Source organism: Melopsittacus undulatus, chromosome 6 (assembly GCF_012275295.1).
Source record: "Melopsittacus undulatus isolate bMelUnd1 chromosome 6, bMelUnd1.mat.Z, whole genome shotgun sequence".
NCBI classification, from domain to species: domain Eukaryota; kingdom Metazoa; phylum Chordata; class Aves; order Psittaciformes; family Psittaculidae; genus Melopsittacus; species Melopsittacus undulatus.
The window spans coordinates 71,526,970-71,545,279 of NC_047532.1; the positions used below are offsets into that span (position 1 = coordinate 71,526,970).

Genomic DNA, 18,310 nt, shown 5'->3' on the forward strand with positions numbered 1-18,310 from the left:
ATCCTTCTACATTAATTAATCTCTCTGAGTGGTTCACGATTTCTCTCCAGCATCTTGGGCATGGCGAAAGTTTCTATAAACATTCTATGTCTCAAGCAACAATTAGTGATAAATAAAACTAAAATCCCATAGAAGCTGGCTGTCATCTATGCAAAGAGACTTTTAACACCCATTTTGTACCTCCCATTACTTAATATAGCACTTGTTACAGTCCTGCGTGAACTTTGTGTGCTCTGGAAGATGAAGAAAAACTGCCCCTGTAAAGAATATTGCCACAATTGTTCAAGATTTCCAAGTTAATCAGTTTCCTAAATTTAGAAATTCCGTTTTCCCTGTTAGTTCCTCCTGAAAAAAAAACCACCAAAAAAACCCAACTTTGTCCGTGTGCTCTTGGTCAATGATACTACTTTCATGTACAGGAGAAAGCAAAGGCCAACAAGAATGTTCTCTGCTTGCTCAAGGGTATTGTTTAAGTGCCTGGTGCAAGTCTGTTGGTCTTGGTGGCTGATGAGTGGAGTTATAAGTGAAATTAAATACGTTGTACTCATTATAATTAAAATTAAAACATTATGAATTGATGTGACTATATTTAAAAGAAAAAAAATACTCGTAGTGCCAGTCTGATTCTGATCAGGATCACAAGAGTGCAGGGTTAGAGACTTTAGGGATCTGTGCAGCCAGTGAAGTATATCTTGATTCAGAATTGGAACTTTGACTAGAGATTGTTCATTTTCTATGTGAACAAGTTGATTGCTCTCTAGTGGTTAGGAAATAGAAAAATTTAATTCCTTTTTTACTTTTCCAGATGTTTTTAGTGTCCAGTGTCTGCATCCGTCACTTTCTTCCTTGTTTCACATCTTTGTGTTCCCCCTTGGTATTTCCTGTCCCAGCCTCAGCACCCCCTTCACATTTTTCTGTTGATTGGTCTTGCTGTTAAATTATCCACCTGACTAAAAGCTATGTAATTCTTGCAAAATTTAAGGTTTTGGTGAATCACAAACTGTTTCTCATCTCTCTTCATTTATTTGGAGATTCTGTAGGACTTAGTGATTTTACAAGTTCAGGAAGTTGTAGTTCAGAGTTCGTGCTGTATTTAAGCAAACATAGCAGGCCTCTAGTTTTAGAGAAAAGGTAGATTTGGGAGAGACGTGTAATAGATTTGGTTTATGTAGATAAAGTGCATTTATTGAAAGTTTAAGAAAGGCACTGGCTTATTTCCTTGATCAGATCACACTTCAGTTTTCGAAGAGCTGTTCTTATCTATCCCTAATAATTACCTCCTTTCTCTTTTTTTCTTGAATTCTTCAAGGCAAAATGAGCTCGGGTGGTTCCAGGGCTGCCTGTTGGGCCAATTTAAATAATACCTGGCAGAGGTGTGCAAAGCACCAGGGAATAATAGAGATTGGATGGAAATGGTGGCCACCTTTAGTTGTATGCCTCTAACAGTCCTTGGCTGCCCTTTAAGTACATAGTACTTTGCCAGAAGGATAGGGAGACACGTGATGGGAAATTCCACATTATCAGAACTGAAGGAGCTGATCTAACATGACAGATTTTGGACCACTTCCAAGCTGTGTCCATAAAGTAAAAGTCTCTTCCTCATAAATCAAGCTGTTTAAAAAGTAAACCAAGCAACCAACAACAAGAAAATCCAACCAAACAAACCCCCCACTTAATCACCTTAGAGAGGAATTAATAATAGTGGAAGGAAGCCTCTGTAGAAACCTGTGTGATTCTCATCTCCGCTGTTTTGATACCCTGTCGGTACATGTACTTCACTGGAGTTGTTGGAGATACAAACTGAGAAAAGAATCCACTGCCAGTAGGTGACAAAAATAACTGTGGGACTTTTATTTTGCTTATCACCAACCTCAAACAGTAGATTATTCAGCACAATTAAAAATAACTGTAATGTGAGAAATTCAGCCAGGATGGTTGACACAAGAGCTTGCTACAGTGAGTTTTCTTTGAAGGGTGCCAATCTATCAAATGAAAAGAACCCCTTGGGTGCACGAACAACAGATTATTGTGAGAAATTACCATTAACATGTGTTGTGTTCACAAGTTTCACAACAACAGCATATTGTGGTAGATCAATTCCTGTTTAAGTTTACCTAACTAAGAACATATTTTGATGTTAGATTTACTTAAACGTTGATATTTTCCAATATTTTGTATGCTAGATTAACATTTACCTGCAAAAAAAAAAAAGTAAAGTAGTATGTGACATCTAGGGTAGTTTGTTTCATCTGCAAGGAAAATCTGATTTTAGTTTAATGTCCTGAAGTAGAAATCCTTTGTGAAATATAATAAACCTGCATGACATTGACAACACTAAATTTACTGACTGGAAATTCCCCCCACCCACCCCCTCAAACCATTGGCTTTCTGTTCTCCACTGGGTGCATAGGTAAGTTTGAGGGCTTCTGCTGGAGGTTGATAAACTTTGTTGCTCAATAGTTTTATATTTTTCTTTTAAAGACCTGCTCACAAAAAGCTCAGCATGGCAGGAATATCTTAAAATAGCACCAGGACTGGAAACAATGAAACTAAAATGTGAACAAACAGTTCTGGAAAGTACATACTTAGGGAGAGTTGTTTGTAAGTCAGGAAAAGCATCTGTATTGGAAAAGAGTTCTGTTGACTTGATTTGCTTTTATGTGGATCTCTGACAGGGTTGCTACTATTTGGAAATCTGAAAGAGTTTAAACTGGAAGCTTGCCTGTGTTGCTTCCACCATGTTTTGTTGGAGAATATACTGAAGTCTTTTAATTTCTACCTTAGACTTATTTTTACTTTAATTTTTTACCATCCACTTTGCAATCTAGCTGTAAATTCAGGTTTCTTTCTGTCACTGGACAGGAGTCAAGATGGCATCTTATAGAAAAAAAAAAAAGAGAACTTACTAGTAAATGAAGGTTTGTCACTATGAAGTTAGTGCAAATTTACAGCATATCATTACTGCCCATTAGCTTTTGGGTGCTCTTCGGAAATGATGCTGAAGTATCTGCATCATGTCGTGTAGATTAGGTCACCTTTTCTATTTAAAGAAAGCCATAGCTAATATTGTAAGTTTACACTCTTCCTTATTTACAGACTAACATGCTTGTGCAGTCTGTGCCACGAATGACTTTTGAGAGTTCATTTGCATGACGTGGATATGAGCATATGCAGAGATTCTTGCAGGACCTGGCACCTCAGATACAGTGTTTAACATAGAAAGGGATAGGCTGATATGATTATAGTCAGATCATTATAGTCAGGTCATATATATATATGTGTGTGTGTGTATGTGTCCCTGCCCATGGCAGGGGGGTTGGAACTAGATGATCTTAAGGTCCTTTTCAACCCTAACTATTCTATGGTTCTATGATTGGTCACACTTCTCCTTTAATGGGCAGGGTTTGTATAAGAAATTGGCCTCAACCAACAAAAAATTGTACAGGAAGACATGCTATTACTAAACTTGCTTACTTAGGCAGTTTTGTGTGTGTGTGTGTGTGTGTGTGTGTGTGTGTCCCCATGTATTTTGGGATTTGTGCTAGCCACAGGAGTTCTTCCACTAAGTTAAGAGTTGCATAAGGGTTATTTAAGCATGTTTGCTTCATCTCGGGAGATGCCTGACCTTTGGCAATCAGAATATGCTCAGTGTGGTAGACTATGGTGGAGAGGATTTTTAACACACCAGTAATCATGAATGTTAACCATTTGGTTTGTTTGGATTCCTTAAATGTTTTTCTTGTTGTGTTGCTAGATGTACTTCAAGTGCAGTATGTGTCTCATTACATTATTTGAGTAGTGAAAAATCTATTGAATGACCAGAAGCAGTTCTAGATTTCTCTGCTGTATTCATAATTCATGTGCATCTGTAACTTGATCATCCTGGGATTTTAAGATAGTCTCTGTCAGTACAGTGGATGAAATTAGCCCATGCACAAAGATGTATCGCTCTTTTTGTTGGCTAAGAATCTAGCTCTCCTAAGTAAATTCAGTTATTTCATTTGTGTACTGCGGTCCGTTCCATTTACAATAGCTTTGCCTACCACTGAGGTGCAGTGGTATGCTCTTGGAATGATGGTAACCTGTACAGTAGTTTTCTGTGTTTCAAGATCTCTGTTCAGTCATAAGTATCTTTCAAAAATGTAAGTACAATTCATTACAATTAAAGTAGCAGTTCCTTTCAGAAGATCAGCAAAATACACAGCTATGAATGTTAGAGATTTGTATGCCATTAAAACCAAACGCTGTGATTGAGATTGGAGGGGGTACTGTAAAATTTCTCCAGCCACTTACTTCCTTGTGTGGTCAGGGTAAAGATGCTCTTGAAAAATCTGTTTTCAGTGTGTGTGTTCTTCACTCTACCTACCATTTATGCAAATGCTGTAATACTTGTTACCATCCTGTAAGATGTAGTAGTGAAATAGGTAACTTAATCCTGAAATCAGTGTCAGTCAGCTTTAACTGGGTACCCAGCAATTGGAGTTGGGAAATGAAGGCAGCAGGTATGTATTGCTAGTCCTTTAGTGTGATGGGTCACAGATGTGTGGGGTGGAGGGGGTTGTTAGGGTTAGGTTCGGGGAAGTTGGTGAAAGACTTTGATTGTACAAAAGCACAAAGCATTTGCTCTTTGTTGAAAATGCTTGTCAGTTTTGAACCACATTTGTATGGATATGTACCACCCTGTTATGGTTCACAGAAGCAGAACTGAGGTGACAAGTGATTCTTTACCACGTGGTTTTTATCTTTTCCCTTCCTGTGTAAGCTACTACGCTAATTTGTGTTTGTCTAAGAAAAGCCTTAGTTTTCTCTGAGAAAAGTGGAGAGGAGAATTTGTCTCAGAATTTCTCTGGGCTCCCAGCATGTTTAAATGGTATTGGCATCAGAATGCCTCTTCTGGCATTATTCCACCAGAAATCTGCTGTCTAGTAATCTGTTGTAATTCAGTCTGCTTGAAATCACAGGGAGGATCGTGGAAATGTGCTAAATGTATGCCACCTGTTCCCATGGTTAGGTGCTGTGAATGCTCGGTATGAAAAAGGAAATGCTGTAGAGAGCAGGGTTCATAGAGAGAATGGGATTGGTGGGCGAACATTCCCAGTTCATGTTTGAATAATGCATGGGTTGCATATTTACATCAGTGTGTCAATGAAGGGAACCTATGGGGTTTGGCTCATGTTCAGAGCTAAAGGAAAAATAAAATGCATAACACACTAAAGCAAAATCTTGCATTTTAGTCTATACTCCAGCTGGAGGTCTCTCTCCCTCACATCTCACTCCTTCCCTGTACTTTCTTTTGAGAGAGGGTATACTTAAATTCTTTGATCACTGTAGAATATTTTACATTGAATACATAGAATTCAATACAGTACAATACATAGACTATCCTGCAATGAATCTCTTGAGTACTTTAGGCTTTGGAAACTGTAAGGAAGTCCAAAGAACCTCTCTCCACTGAGGGAAGCTTATAAAAGTACATGACAGCTCTCTAGAGAAGATTCTGCACTTTACTTTGTTGGCCGCACTGCATCCACAAGAAGGACTTAGGAGCCAGGGTGGTCCAGCGTGGAAGCTGTACCCTAAGAAGAGGCAAAGCTGTGAACTGTCCAGATAATTTTATAGTAGTTGTGTAGTGGTGATGGAGATATCTCTAAGCAGTTCTCATGTGTTTTGTGCCGTGGGGCAACGGGACCTTTTCCCCTTAAGAAGGGAACATCGTGGACATGCACATTTGATGACCATTAAAAGTAAGCCCTTTAAGGTTGAAGATTTACTTTGTCAAACTGAATTTAGTGCAACAGAAATATTTATGACCAGCCTGTCTCAATGTATTTGAAATGTTCTTAATTGGATGGGTTCCAGGGGGTGGGGGAGAAAGAATCTGAATTGAAAATGGAAGCTTAAGTAGGAAGAAGAGTATTGGAACAGGGCATTTGGGTTCAGCTCTGGTTTTGTGGGTATAGTTAGAATTATTGTTGGGAAGAGGAAGTAAGAGAAGTGCCTTTGTAGGTGTGTCACTGTTAGTTTGGTGTACAGGGAGAACTCTGTGCTCTGTTCTGTACAGTGTATAACAATCACACATTATCTCACCGAATGCTGGATTTTACAAACACAGAGGGTGAAGCTAAGCCAGGCTGCTGAAAGCAGCACCTGCATTCCAGTGGCTGGTGCAGATCATGTGATGGAAGTTAGAATCCAGGTAAAATGTTAATCACTAAACTTGGCACAGTTGTAGCTTTTAATCTTTTATTACAGTTTTCTAGGGAGAGGCAGGCTATGAACAACATCCCAGAAAAGCTGAAGAAGGAGTTAGAGGAAGAACTGCAGCTGAGTAGTGAAGACTTGCGTAGCCATGCTTGGTACCATGGACGTATTCCTTGGCAGGTACGTGGTCATTGCATTGCCAAACATGCTTTGAGCTTTTGCAGACAAGCAGAATTGTACTTAAGTACTATACGCATCTCTGATATCTTCATTAATTTAGTAGAAACATAATGCTTATTTGTGTAAAAGCTATGGTATTTGTCACAGCTTGGTAATAAAATGAGGCTGGGAAAAGATTCAAGGCAGGCAACAGTGGAACACACGGATATTTCATTATTTGTGTGAATAAAGGTAGAAATGGAATTTAAGCTTCATATGGGAATATTCCCACATACTATTCAGGCACACAGACATTAATTTGGTTCAGTATTCTTAACCAAAGCTAAGATGTTCTTGTGTATTTTCTTTCTTGCATTTGGAATTTGTGGGATGGGAAAAAAAAGTCCCACAACAAAATCTATGCGATAACTTGATATTAATCCTTACAAACATCTTTGAAACGTGTTAAAGCTGTGGCTGGGTTGGAGTTTCGGTTTCCAGAGAGTCTGGAGCTCCCCCTGCGGGGCTCCCGGCGCCGGCCGGAGCTGCAGGCTTCCCGTCCCCTCGGTAAGGAGAGCCCGCACAGCACCTACGTACACTGCACCCAAAATTAACTGTTAGATGCAGAGTTTATCACATGAAAGGACTGACTCAGAACAGGAAAAACAGGATTGCTCTGACTCTTCCTAGTACTATGCAGTATTCACAAAGAATAAAAAACGAAACCTTCTGTCACTGAAGTTAATAATAAAAAGACAATTCTGGTGCCCTGTGGTAAGTAGACTTCTAAACCTCAGTGTGACTGTCTATTCAGATGTTTTGAAGTCTAAAATCCTGAGTCATTGCTTTCCCTTCATGCCTTATTTTCTGTTAGCAAACTATAAGAAATACATAGGTGTGGGTCATGCTGCTGGGCACTTTCAAAGAAACCCCTCCAGATCTCTGCTGCGGGATGGGTTCTTAAGTTTGGAATTGGAGACATGATTCTTCTACTGCACTTCATGCTTTTCTTTATATTTTTGGCTTTATCTGTTCTTCCAGAGCAGCCAAATGAAGTCCTATGTTTAAGAATACTGTGTGGTGTGTTGTCTGACTACTTGTTTTCTGATTCTAAAAGTGTTTTTTTTTTGCATAATCCTTTTTCCTCAAAAGGTGGCCGAAGGCCTGGTTCAGAGAGATGGAGACTTTCTGATCAGGGATTCACTTTCCAGTCCTGGGAACTATGTTCTTACCTGTCAGTGGAAAAATACCTCCCAGCATTTTAAGATCAACAGAACAGTTCTAAGACTCAATGAAGCCTACTGCCGCGTTCAGTATCAGCTTGAACTGGAAAGCTTCGACAGCATTCCCGGCTTGGTTAGATACTATGTTGGGAATCGCACCCCAGTATCAAAGCAGAGTGGAGCAATTATTTTTCAGCCTATCAACAGGACTGTGCCTCTCAGGTGTCTACAGGAAAAGTATGGTGTAACTCCAGTCCGACAAAAAGAGACAAGCATCCCTGAAGGAAAACCAGAAACTGCAAAAAGGCTGAGTCTTGGTATATCCAGCATGCAAACCCCGGAGCAGAGCATACCCAGGGGCAATCTTTTGAGGTACTTTAATTTTGCTGCCCTTATGGAGGGAAATGAGGTAATTCAATCAGCTCTGGCTGTAGGTGATGTGAATTCTCACTCTGATTTTAGATGGGAAACTAGGCATGAGGGTTTGCTGATTTTTTTAGCAAATAAGTGAGAGCAAATGTAGGTTCTGGAAACAAAACAGCAGTGCAGCTTGTTCTTGGCAAATCCCAACTAGAATAAAACAAAAGATTAGAATAAAATCTTCTAAAGCTGCTCCAGAGAAGCTTTTCTTTCCATGTTTGACTTCTGCAACAAAATGCCAAGTGTGGGATAATGGATACTAATTTCAGTGTCCAAATCAAATGTTCCATTAAAAAATCTCAACACCAAGGAGCACCCTCATAAATGCTGCAAGGTCACATATATTATAGCCCATTCATTTCTGCCACAACAGTATGAAATACCTTTTATTTTTGTAAGTTTCCCAAGTGGGTAGCTAATCATTCTTGCACTGTTTTTGATATATTCAGGCAACTGGGTGTGTTAAGAGTGTTGGATATATATGGTTTATATAATATATATATTGATATGGTTTTGTTTGCATTTTTGTTTACCCTAGAAACAAAGAGAAAAGTGGTAGTCAGCCAGCTTGTTTGGATCATGTTCTGGAAAAAAGATTCCCTTTGAAGGCTCACCAGTCAGAGAGCCATCTGCTAATAGGTATGTTCTATAATTAAATGTTTCACACTTAGAATCTGTGTGTGTCCAGGTGATCCATTATGTGTCATATCAAAGTGAGATTGAGTGTTCTCAGTCCTGTATATACAGGTATATATAATGGCCAGTGTAAGCTGTGTTAGCATATTGCTGGCTCCTTAAGTCACTGGAATAGGGTTTTCACTTACAGTGCACCAGGTAGCTGAGTACCGTGGCACATAGCTCAGTAGGCTTCCACAGGAAAAAAACAACAGCTACAGTTGGCATTAGTATCTTTTTGACAGTATGACCTTTTCTTGCTTGTGCTTTACAAGAACTGACTTGTCTCACTCATGTTGTTTCGACAAGTCTCTTAAGTAGAAGCCCTATCTCATGGAAGTCTGCTAACTGCTTCCGCAAGTATGCAGGTGTGCTAGTGCTCCTTCCCAGGAAATAAACACTGCTTTGGCTTTTGTACTCGACCTTCCCCCCCATCCCTTTTACCTTTTACTTTTTGTTCCTTTTGCTGCTCTCTGGTTCCATGGTGACTGTCATTGTCTTCCCCCAGTGATACAAGGTGTACCAACACCTGATCAGTTGTTGATGGTGGCTTTTTCTTTCTCAGTTTTCAGAGATGTAAGCAATTGTATCCATACTAACATACCGGCTAAGGAAGTTTCAAGGGTGCATCTGTTCCCTATGGACAAATTCTAGTGTTTTACTTCTGAGGCTGCTAGTCATTTTGAATGTGGAAGCTGTTAAATTTGTAGTGCCTATTGTGGAAAGAATTCTTGAGACAAAGATAATATTGAGTATTTGTTAAAGTGAGACTGTATCTTGATAGAAAGGATGTGCTCCTGTGTCTAGCAATTGTATGGACAGATATTCATAAAACAAGTTTCTGTCCATCTGTACTCAAATTGATCATCTTACTCCAATCCGTGGCTGCAAAAAGTTTTCTTTTGGTACTACACCAGTTAATCTGAAGAGTAGTGCTGTGTATTTCGTCATGGGGTCCTTCGAGCAGATTCTGGTATGATACTGCTTATGAGTGGTGGTAGGCTGTGCTTTGCAGATTTTGTCTGCAGAAATTGGGAGCCAGCTGGAAACAAGCAGCAAAGCCCATGTGCTGCAACTGGCCATTTTGCTGGGGATACCAGCATATGCACAGGGAACTGCAGACTGGGAATGTCTGATACAGGCTTCAGGCCTAGATTGGATGCTGAGATTTGAGTCCAGAATGAGGTATAAATACACAGAAGCATGTGGATGTGTTTCTCCTGCTCTTGCCGTCAGCTACCATTTAGGAAAAAGGTTAGCAGCCCTGAAATTCATTCCTTCCATACCTCATGGCAGGTTCAGGCTCGACTGTGGGAAGCTTTTCTTTCATCTCAAACTTGTCATTCTCAGAAATGACTCATCTTTTATGTGGTGTGGCTGGAAGTTTCTGCTTTTATGGCCTAGATCAGATTACAAAGAAGCCTCCTATTCCAACCTATGGAGACTATCCAGCTCTGACAGTATAGCCTATGTATGCAGCCCGGGACTGGAATTATTGTCAGCATTACCACAGAATAATATTATGGTGCAGCTGTTCTGTATATTTGGGATTTGGGGAGGATCAGCAAGAGAATGGAATTTACTGGCTAGCTCATTCCTTAAAATACAATTTCATATGCATTTTGTCAAGAGAGTAACTGACAGGAACTGTCAGTATTTTCCTCAGGAATCAGCATCAAGACATGAACCCTGGGACAGGCATCAGGAGTGATACATGTTTTGGCCTTCTAAAATTCCGTTTTCCCTTGCAGGTTCAAGACATCCTTCTCGATTACCTGAAGCAGATGCAGACCCATATCCAAGCTCTCCTGCATTTAGAACAGGCAGTGAGCCTTCTCTAAGCCCCACAGTTGTTCAGAAAGTCACCTCTGAGTTACAAGTAGGTGAAGCTCTTAGAGGATCAGACAGTCAGCTCTGCCCAAAGCCTCCACCTAAACCCAGCAAAGCACCCCTGATAAAGCCCCCAGATTCTCCCTTAGCTTCCCACAGTTCAGAAGAACACTATTGTGAACTAAGCCCTGCCAGAGATCCTGCAGCAACAAAACAGCAGTTAGGTCAGAAAACCATCTATGTGGAACATCTGATACAAAAGGAGAGGGGAACACACTCATTCAGGAACTCTGAAACAAACTATTTGATTCTGGAAGATGACCCTACGATGAACTCTGCAGATCCTTTAGAAGCTTCAACTCATATGGCTGAAGATGACAGCATCTTTTCTGCACCTGTGTTTGAGACCATGTCTAGTTTTAAACCGAATGATTTTGAATCCAAACTACTTCCTCCTGAAAACAAGCCGTTGGAAACATCTATGTTAAGAAGAATTAAGGAGCTTTTCACCAACAACAGTGCAAAGGTTATTGCACAGCATATTCTTAGAATGGACTGCAAGGTAAAAAAACTCTTGCATTTTATTTTGTACTGTGCAAGTTCATACTTTTTACATAACCAATTTGAAAAGATTAATGGGTAGATTTGCAGCTAATACAACAAATGTATTGACTTGATTGTAGGAATTTTTAGGGTGTTGGGGTGGTTTTTTTTCCCACATTGGGAAAGTTTGGGCAGTTCAGCCTGGAGAAGAGAAGCTGTGTGGAAACCTTTTAGCACCTTCTAGTATCTGAAGGGTGCTGGTGAGTAACTCTTCATCAGGGACTGTAATGGTAGGACAAGGGGGAATAGGTTTAAACAGGGGAGATTTAGGTTGGATATAAGGAAGGAATTTTTTTACTGTACTGGTGGTGAGGCCCTGGCCCAGGTTGCCCAAGGAAGCTGTGAATGCTCCATTCCTGTCAGTGTTTAGGCCTTGAGCAACCAGGTTTAGTGGAAGGTGTCCCTGCCTGTGGCAGGGGCTTAGAACTAGATGTTCTTTAAGGTCCCTTCCAACACAAACCATTCTGCAATTCTGTTTGAAGAACAAGAATGTTAACCAACCCTTTGGGCTAAAGGTTTCCCACCATCCTTAAGACTCTAATTCTCAGCGTTTCATACATCCTTTTAATGTCCTATCAGTTGCTGTGTATCTGTGATTCAGCCTTTCTTCTATACCAGAGGGTGAGCTGTCTGTACTTTACATAATACTTTACACCATTGTGGAAAGTACCACTTGTGACAGAAAATAGCCAGTTAGCTCACAAGGGCAAACAGTAGACAAGACATTACCTGGTTGCCATAGCCTGGCTGGTATGACATTCAATGGAACTAAATGTATTTAAACTAGATGCTCTTTTTATCTGAGTTTCTGTCTTATGGCTGGACAGGTGGTAGGGGAAAATAGCTATCAGGCCTTCTGCATTTTTCTCCTATGAGAACTGTATTGCTAGCAAAGTGTTTAGAAGGATGTAAAACCACAAAGCATTATTTTTCTACAATGTAGACTTCATTCAGCTGACAGAGCTGGGGATGGGCTCTTGGTTCAGAAATACGGCAGGACAGAAGTCATTTAATTGTGAGCTGTTGACTTTTTGTAATACATGAAATGCAACTGCAGTTGAATCTGCACCACTTTGCTGGGCTGCCAAGTGCTGTACCTGCCACAGAGCAGCTACAGGAACTGAGTGTTGAGGCTTTGTTTGGGTTTAAGTGCAGCTTGAGAAGCAACATGCATGGCTATTTCACTGGGCAGCTCCACTGCAGACAAGAAAGGAAGTGGTAGTGTTCCAGAATAAACATGTCTGGTGCTCAGCCTAGCGCTGCTGCACTGATTCACACCTTGGGTCTGGGAAGGGGGTAGTTCATTAAAGCAGCAGTGGGATGACTGTGCCATTCCCTGCCAGCTGCTGGGTTCCTGCCAACATCAAAAGCAGCTTCTCTCCTCAGTAGCAATGTTGGCTGCTGCTGAGTGAGGCTTCATGCAGACATGATGACTCAGAAAAACTCAGCTCTACAACTGCTTGGTCTTTTCAGAAATGATAGACTGTAGCTTCTTTACTATGGCTCCAAGAGTAGCAAGAGCATTCTCTGAAATTCACCTTTTCCTCCTTGAACCTCGTAATAAAAACCAGAATGTCTTTTAATACACTGTTTAAGTGTATGTTGCTTGAAGGCACAGGATATGCATGCCTTAGAGAATTAGTAAGGGAATTTTATATATACTATATTCAATTAAGTTGTTATTAGTCTATTTTAAATTCTATGAGCTCTGGAATGGGGCCGAGGAAACTGACTCTTGGAAGTGTGGGAGCCTGCACAATTCATTAGAAGTCACTGGAGTGTTCTACAGAAACAGATTTTTGGGTTTTGGAGCAGGAACAGTAACTGGCTGGGGCATGTAAAGAGGTCTATTTTATCTTTGTCTTGCAGTACTGAGAGCCAATGACTGTCATTCATTGGTAACTTGCTGCATACTACCATCCTGATAAGAACTGCATGATGCAACAGGATTGGCATGCAAACTGGGATAGAATAAATGCTTTGTACTGAGATCTGTGATAAAGCTGAAGTTCATAGCTTGTCTCGAGTGGCAGCAGTGGCTGTTTGCCTTTTAAATAGTGTGATTTCTAATAATCAGAGGAGCACCCATATGGTGATGGAGTATCTACCACTTGCAGGCCTGAGAGGACTTCTTGTGACAAAGAATTAGTAGTCAGTGTGTCTCTAGGGACTTCAGAGCACTCCTGCATCTCCAGAAGTGAAACAGGTTTCTTGACAGTGCTAGATTTTGTACCAGGGAGGCTTGTTGTGTGGTCCAGATTGCTTTCATCTTTTCATAACCAAGAAAGCCTGCTGATATATCAGTAAACAGCAGGCAGACGGGTTTGTGCATGTGTCATCATACAGGCCTTAAACCAGCAGATAATCTCACATTAGTATGTTAATGTGGTTTTGCCTATAATTAGCAAATTAGCATATATAATTGCTATTGCTATAACCAGTAGCTAATATTGTGTGTTCAAAAAGCAAAGACAAATTGGTGAGGGTGTCAGCTTTCACATGCTGACTTCATTAGGCCCTCAACATTCAGTGTCCTCCTTAAATGCCTTTTACTAATTAATCTTTATGAGGAGCCTGTGATTTAATCCAAAAGCATTCAGAGCAGTCATCTTTTTAGAAATGAAGGTGGCAAAGCAAATGCTGGTCTTTTTGTGTAAGGCACTGAAAGTGCATTAATCAAGTTTTTCTTAGATGACTGTGTTCCAGTGTTGCATGCTGTGCACTTAGCTCTGTATGCCCTGCACTAACCTGGAGGACTTCTATGTGGTTGCAGTGGGGGGTTTGAAGTAAATGAGTTTCAAATCACATGCAGGTCTTTTGCCCTTGGCAGGTGGCGAGGATACTGGAAGTGTCTGAAGAGATGAAGAGGCTTATGGGAGTGAACTCTGGGCTGGAATTGATCACCTTGCCCTATGGACATCAACTGCGCCTTGACCTCATTGAAAGGTAAGTGTTCCTGTTACTCATTTCTAGGGCAGCTGGCCAGAAGATCAGAGCATTGCTACATTGTACTCTGCTTCTTCAGAGTGCTCCCCTTCAGGTTGTCTGAAGTCATGTCTACAGAGGGCAAGGCAGAGAGAGATATGGCATAGAACCGCTTTTTGCATAGGAAACATTCCTTAACATCCTGGTAACACAGGGAAAGAGGATCATCCTTAGAGCTCAACACCCTCATCTCCTTGAAGAGCTCAGCCAAGCCAAAGTTTCGAGGGGACCTAGAATATATATGAATGTGTGTTTGTGGAAGAAATTGAAGGTAATAGGCTTCTGCAGCTGGGGAAGAGGCTAGAAGCGCTACTAAAGTAAAAAATTATCATCAAATCTTATTCTAAAACCTCTGCACAAGTTAAGGGGGAACAATTAGGGGTCTTCTATCCCTGATCTAGCTTTTCTGCTGCTCTAAATCAGATTTCAGTAGCTTGGTTCCTGAAAGTTTGGGGAAAGATTCCAGGATTTGAGTGCAAAGGACAAAATGGAATTAAGGCAATTTCCCCAGAAGTGTTCATTCATTCATTGCTTAAGCAGAATTTTGTATACTAATAATATTTCAGGAAATCTTACTAAATTTATTTTAAAAGCCAACATGTATGTTCTGTATAATGGCATTATTCTTGATACAAACATGTTGGCAAGATTATGTTTACTGGGGCACACAAAGCTATTGAAATAAACCTTTGAACAGATTTTCCTGAACACATGTACAGCATAATGTATTATTTAGTAATCAGCATAAATTGTTTCATTTACAGGCACAATACCATGGCTATAGGAATAGCTGTGGATATCCTGGGTTGCACAGGAACAGTAGAAGATAGAGCAGCCACATTAAACAGGATTATCCAAGTTGCAGTGGAGCTGAAGGACTCACTGGGGGATTTGTATGGATTTTCTGCCATTATGAAAGCACTGGAAATGCCACAGGTAAAAATCTGTTTCTCTTTATGTTCCAAACTATGGAATTATTTGGTAGTTTGTTTATTTTCATTTATGCAACTTCATCAATGAACTAGAGAGCTCATCAGAACAAACTTCATTGCTAGCAGGATGCTGTTCCTGTGATTGCCATGGCATCATTAACAGGTATTCTGTCGTTGCCTATGAACAGGTCACTAGGTTAGAACAAACCTGGACCTCTCTGAGACATCGTTATACCCAGACTGCCATTATGTATGAAAAACAGCTGAAGCCATTTAGCAAAGCTTTGCATGAAGGACAAGATGAGTGGAACAGTGAGTATGAGTGATGCTGGTTTCTGTCTGGCCTTTTAACTGCTCACTGCTAATTTCCTGTGTAGGGAGATGAGCCAGCTGCTGTTTGGATAGCTGTGTATCACATGTTAAAAGGACTGTGAACTTGTAGAATGCACTATAAGACAACGCAATAGAAGGAAACAGTCTGCCAGACAAATGTGCTAGTGTGCATGTACCCATGCAGAATCTAACATCCTTCTCAAACTTATACTCCCTCTTTGTGGAGCAGAAACTGAAACACTTTATTTCCTTGCCTCAAAGACAGAAAAAAAAAATAAATCTCCTTCCTTCCTCAGAAGAGAGTTACTTTTGGCAAATTCAGTTTTTTATTTGCTTTGCCTACTGGATCAGAGGATGAATCCTTAAATACAAAGAATGGGTTAGTAAGAGAATTCCTCTGATCACACCAGGTACTTCTGCATCCATTCTTTGCAGCTCTCATCTCCAAAGCAGTGCGAGGCAGAGAATAACATCTGAATACTTCTCCAAGAGAATGGATAGAGAAAGAAAATGTAAGCCTCACTGAATTTATTGGAATTATGCAGATTTTAAATGTGTTTTAAATCTCTGGCTAGTGCCACTGTCTAATAATTCAGCAGAGCCCTCTCCTGTAACAGGAGTTTTCCAACACTTACGGGTCCTGGCCTTCTCCCCCAGCCAGTGCCCTGGAAACTGGTAGGATTGGTGTATCTGAGGTCAGTGTTAGTTTGGAAGATGGAAGAAAAAGAATAGTTTCCAACTTCGAAGAGAATGCTGCAGTTATAATAGTTTCTCCAGTTAGCAATTTCATAATATCTGATACGATTTTTCTCTATTCCAGAGACCACCAGTACTCCACAGAACCATGTGACGGTGCCACTGCTGATGCCTCTCATTACCTTGATGGAACGGCAAGCTGTGATTTTTGAAGGGATGGACCTGTGGGAAAGCAGTGACCAAAGCTGTGAGATAATGCTCAAGCACTTGGCCATGGCTCGTCAGATAGCACAGAATGCAGAAATGTACAGCCTCACTGCAGAGTGGATGCTGGAAGGTAAGAAGCTGTGTAGGAGAAAACTGTTGCACCTTGACATAATGCAGGGATATATGTCTGAAGAATAAGGTCTCTGCTAAGTGCCACCAGTAGTGCAAGGAATTCTTCTCCTCTTTCATGGGAGCCGAGATAGTAGCAAATGTCCTGCAGGAAACTCAGTCAGAGGCCAACATCAATATAGCTTAAAAGAAGACAGTTAAGTATTAATCACTGTAGCTCTCCAGTGATCAACAGACCATATGTTTTTACTAAACAAAAGGCAAAGTTCTCATGACTTAATGTGCTCAACCCTTCTAATAGCTGAGCAGAAGTACAGTAAGGACTGATGATAGCTTCTTCTTTTCTGTACAGTTTCAAATCCCTACTCTGTTTGTTGCAAATATATCACCATTTGTCATAATAAGGTTTTCTTGCAGCAGTGCAAAATGCACCACTACAAACTTGACTGCTTGGAGCCAGAAAGCAGCAATGTGTTCAACATGTGACTGTATTTTAAACTTGGAGTGAAACAGTAAGGGGAGATAGGTAACTACTGATTCCTAAACAGATCATTTATTTATTGTGTCAAGTCAGTGAATGATTCCTTTAAGCAGTTAGGTCACCCCTGTAAGGTGATCTTACAGCTTTTTGTACTTCCCAGTTAGAATATGTTGAGAATGCATAGGATTTAAGAGCATTGGCTTCTTAATAAACAAGTTTAAAAACAAGAATAGATTACGTATGTGACATTGCAGAAAATTTGTTGTATGATATTCCTTTAATGAATATAAATGAATGTACGTAGACTTGTGAATTAAAGTTTATCTTGATGCAGGTAACATGTATATAGCAATAACTGTATTTAAGGTCAGGCTTGTAATGACAATTACAGACCATTAAAATTGAGCAAGGGGAGAGCCTGTCCTGGTGTCCCTAAAGCATTAATATGCTACAGAGTGTCAGTAATGGAAAGGACTGTCACTTGTTAAAACTAACTTGGTAAAATCACTGTGCAGAAGGAATCCAGCACACTAAGGCTTATCTTATTTGGAGGGAATAATTTTAAAATCCATTTCTTCTGAATACAAAAAATTGTCTGATTGATAGTAATACTGTGGGATTCTTTTTCTTTACTAGGGTTTCAGCCAGATGAAGAAATGAGTGAAATCTTCAAGACAGAATTTCAAATGAGGTTGCTCTGGGGCAGCAAAGGAGCCCAAGTTAATCAGAATGAAAGATATGAGAAATTCAGCCAGATTTTAACTGCACTTTCCCGAAAACTGGAACCTCCCCCAGTGAAGCAGGTGGAACAATTAAGTATATAAGAAAGACTCTGTAAACACTATTTAAATGACATACTTGAAATAACCTTGATTTTCTTTTGGCAATTTGATACAGCACAAACTTCTTCCATTTCATAAGATGTTTAGAACTTTTAACTGCACAATGCACACTTGTTTTAAAACTACTGATTTCTAAACAGATTATTTATTTACTTGTGTCACTTAAGTCAGTGAGTGATCCCTTTAAAACAGGTAGGTTAGCCCTGTAAGTTAGTCTTACAGTTTTTTGTATTTCCCAGTTAGAATGTTTTAACAATGCCTAAGATTTAAGGGCATTGGCTTCTTAATATTAAAATTAAGCAAACAGTGTAAATACAAGAATAGATTAAGTATGTGACACTGCAGAAAATTTGTTGTATAGTATTCTTTTAATGAATATAAATCACTGTACATAGAATTGTGAATTAAAGTTTATCTTTATGCAAAATAATTTGCAGGTTGCAGAAATTGTATCTGTGATCACAACAGAAAGCTCAACTATCATTGCTCCTGTGAAGGTACAAAATGAGTTGTATATGTGTTGGGACAACTTTTTGTTTAAGACAGCAGCTGTAGTGCTTTTGCTGGAGCCTAAACAAGAGCTATGCTGCCAGG

General features: G+C 40.0%; 1 protein-coding gene across 5 annotated transcripts in view; it reads left to right on the forward strand.

Annotated features, from left to right (window-relative positions):
- The window catches only part of BCAR3 (BCAR3 adaptor protein, NSP family member), a 91,652-nt gene extending 73,627 nt beyond the window's left edge, over positions 1–18,025 (forward strand). For 3 of the 5 annotated variants that reach the window (XM_031053431.2, XM_031053430.2, XM_005153932.4), the window contains 9 exons: positions 6,253–6,381; positions 7,513–7,955; positions 8,542–8,642; positions 10,430–11,070; positions 13,942–14,057; positions 14,861–15,032; positions 15,217–15,340; positions 16,182–16,394; positions 17,511–17,901. In XM_031053431.2, the coding sequence (XP_030909291.2) occupies positions 6,253–6,381; positions 7,513–7,955; positions 8,542–8,642; positions 10,430–11,070; positions 13,942–14,057; positions 14,861–15,032; positions 15,217–15,340; positions 16,182–16,394; positions 17,511–17,698 (2,127 nt within the window). In that variant the 3' untranslated portion in view covers positions 17,699–17,901. The other 2 variants (XM_031053429.2, XM_031053432.2) reach the window with 2 other exon arrangements.
- Positions 18,026–18,310: the final 285 nt, after the last annotated feature.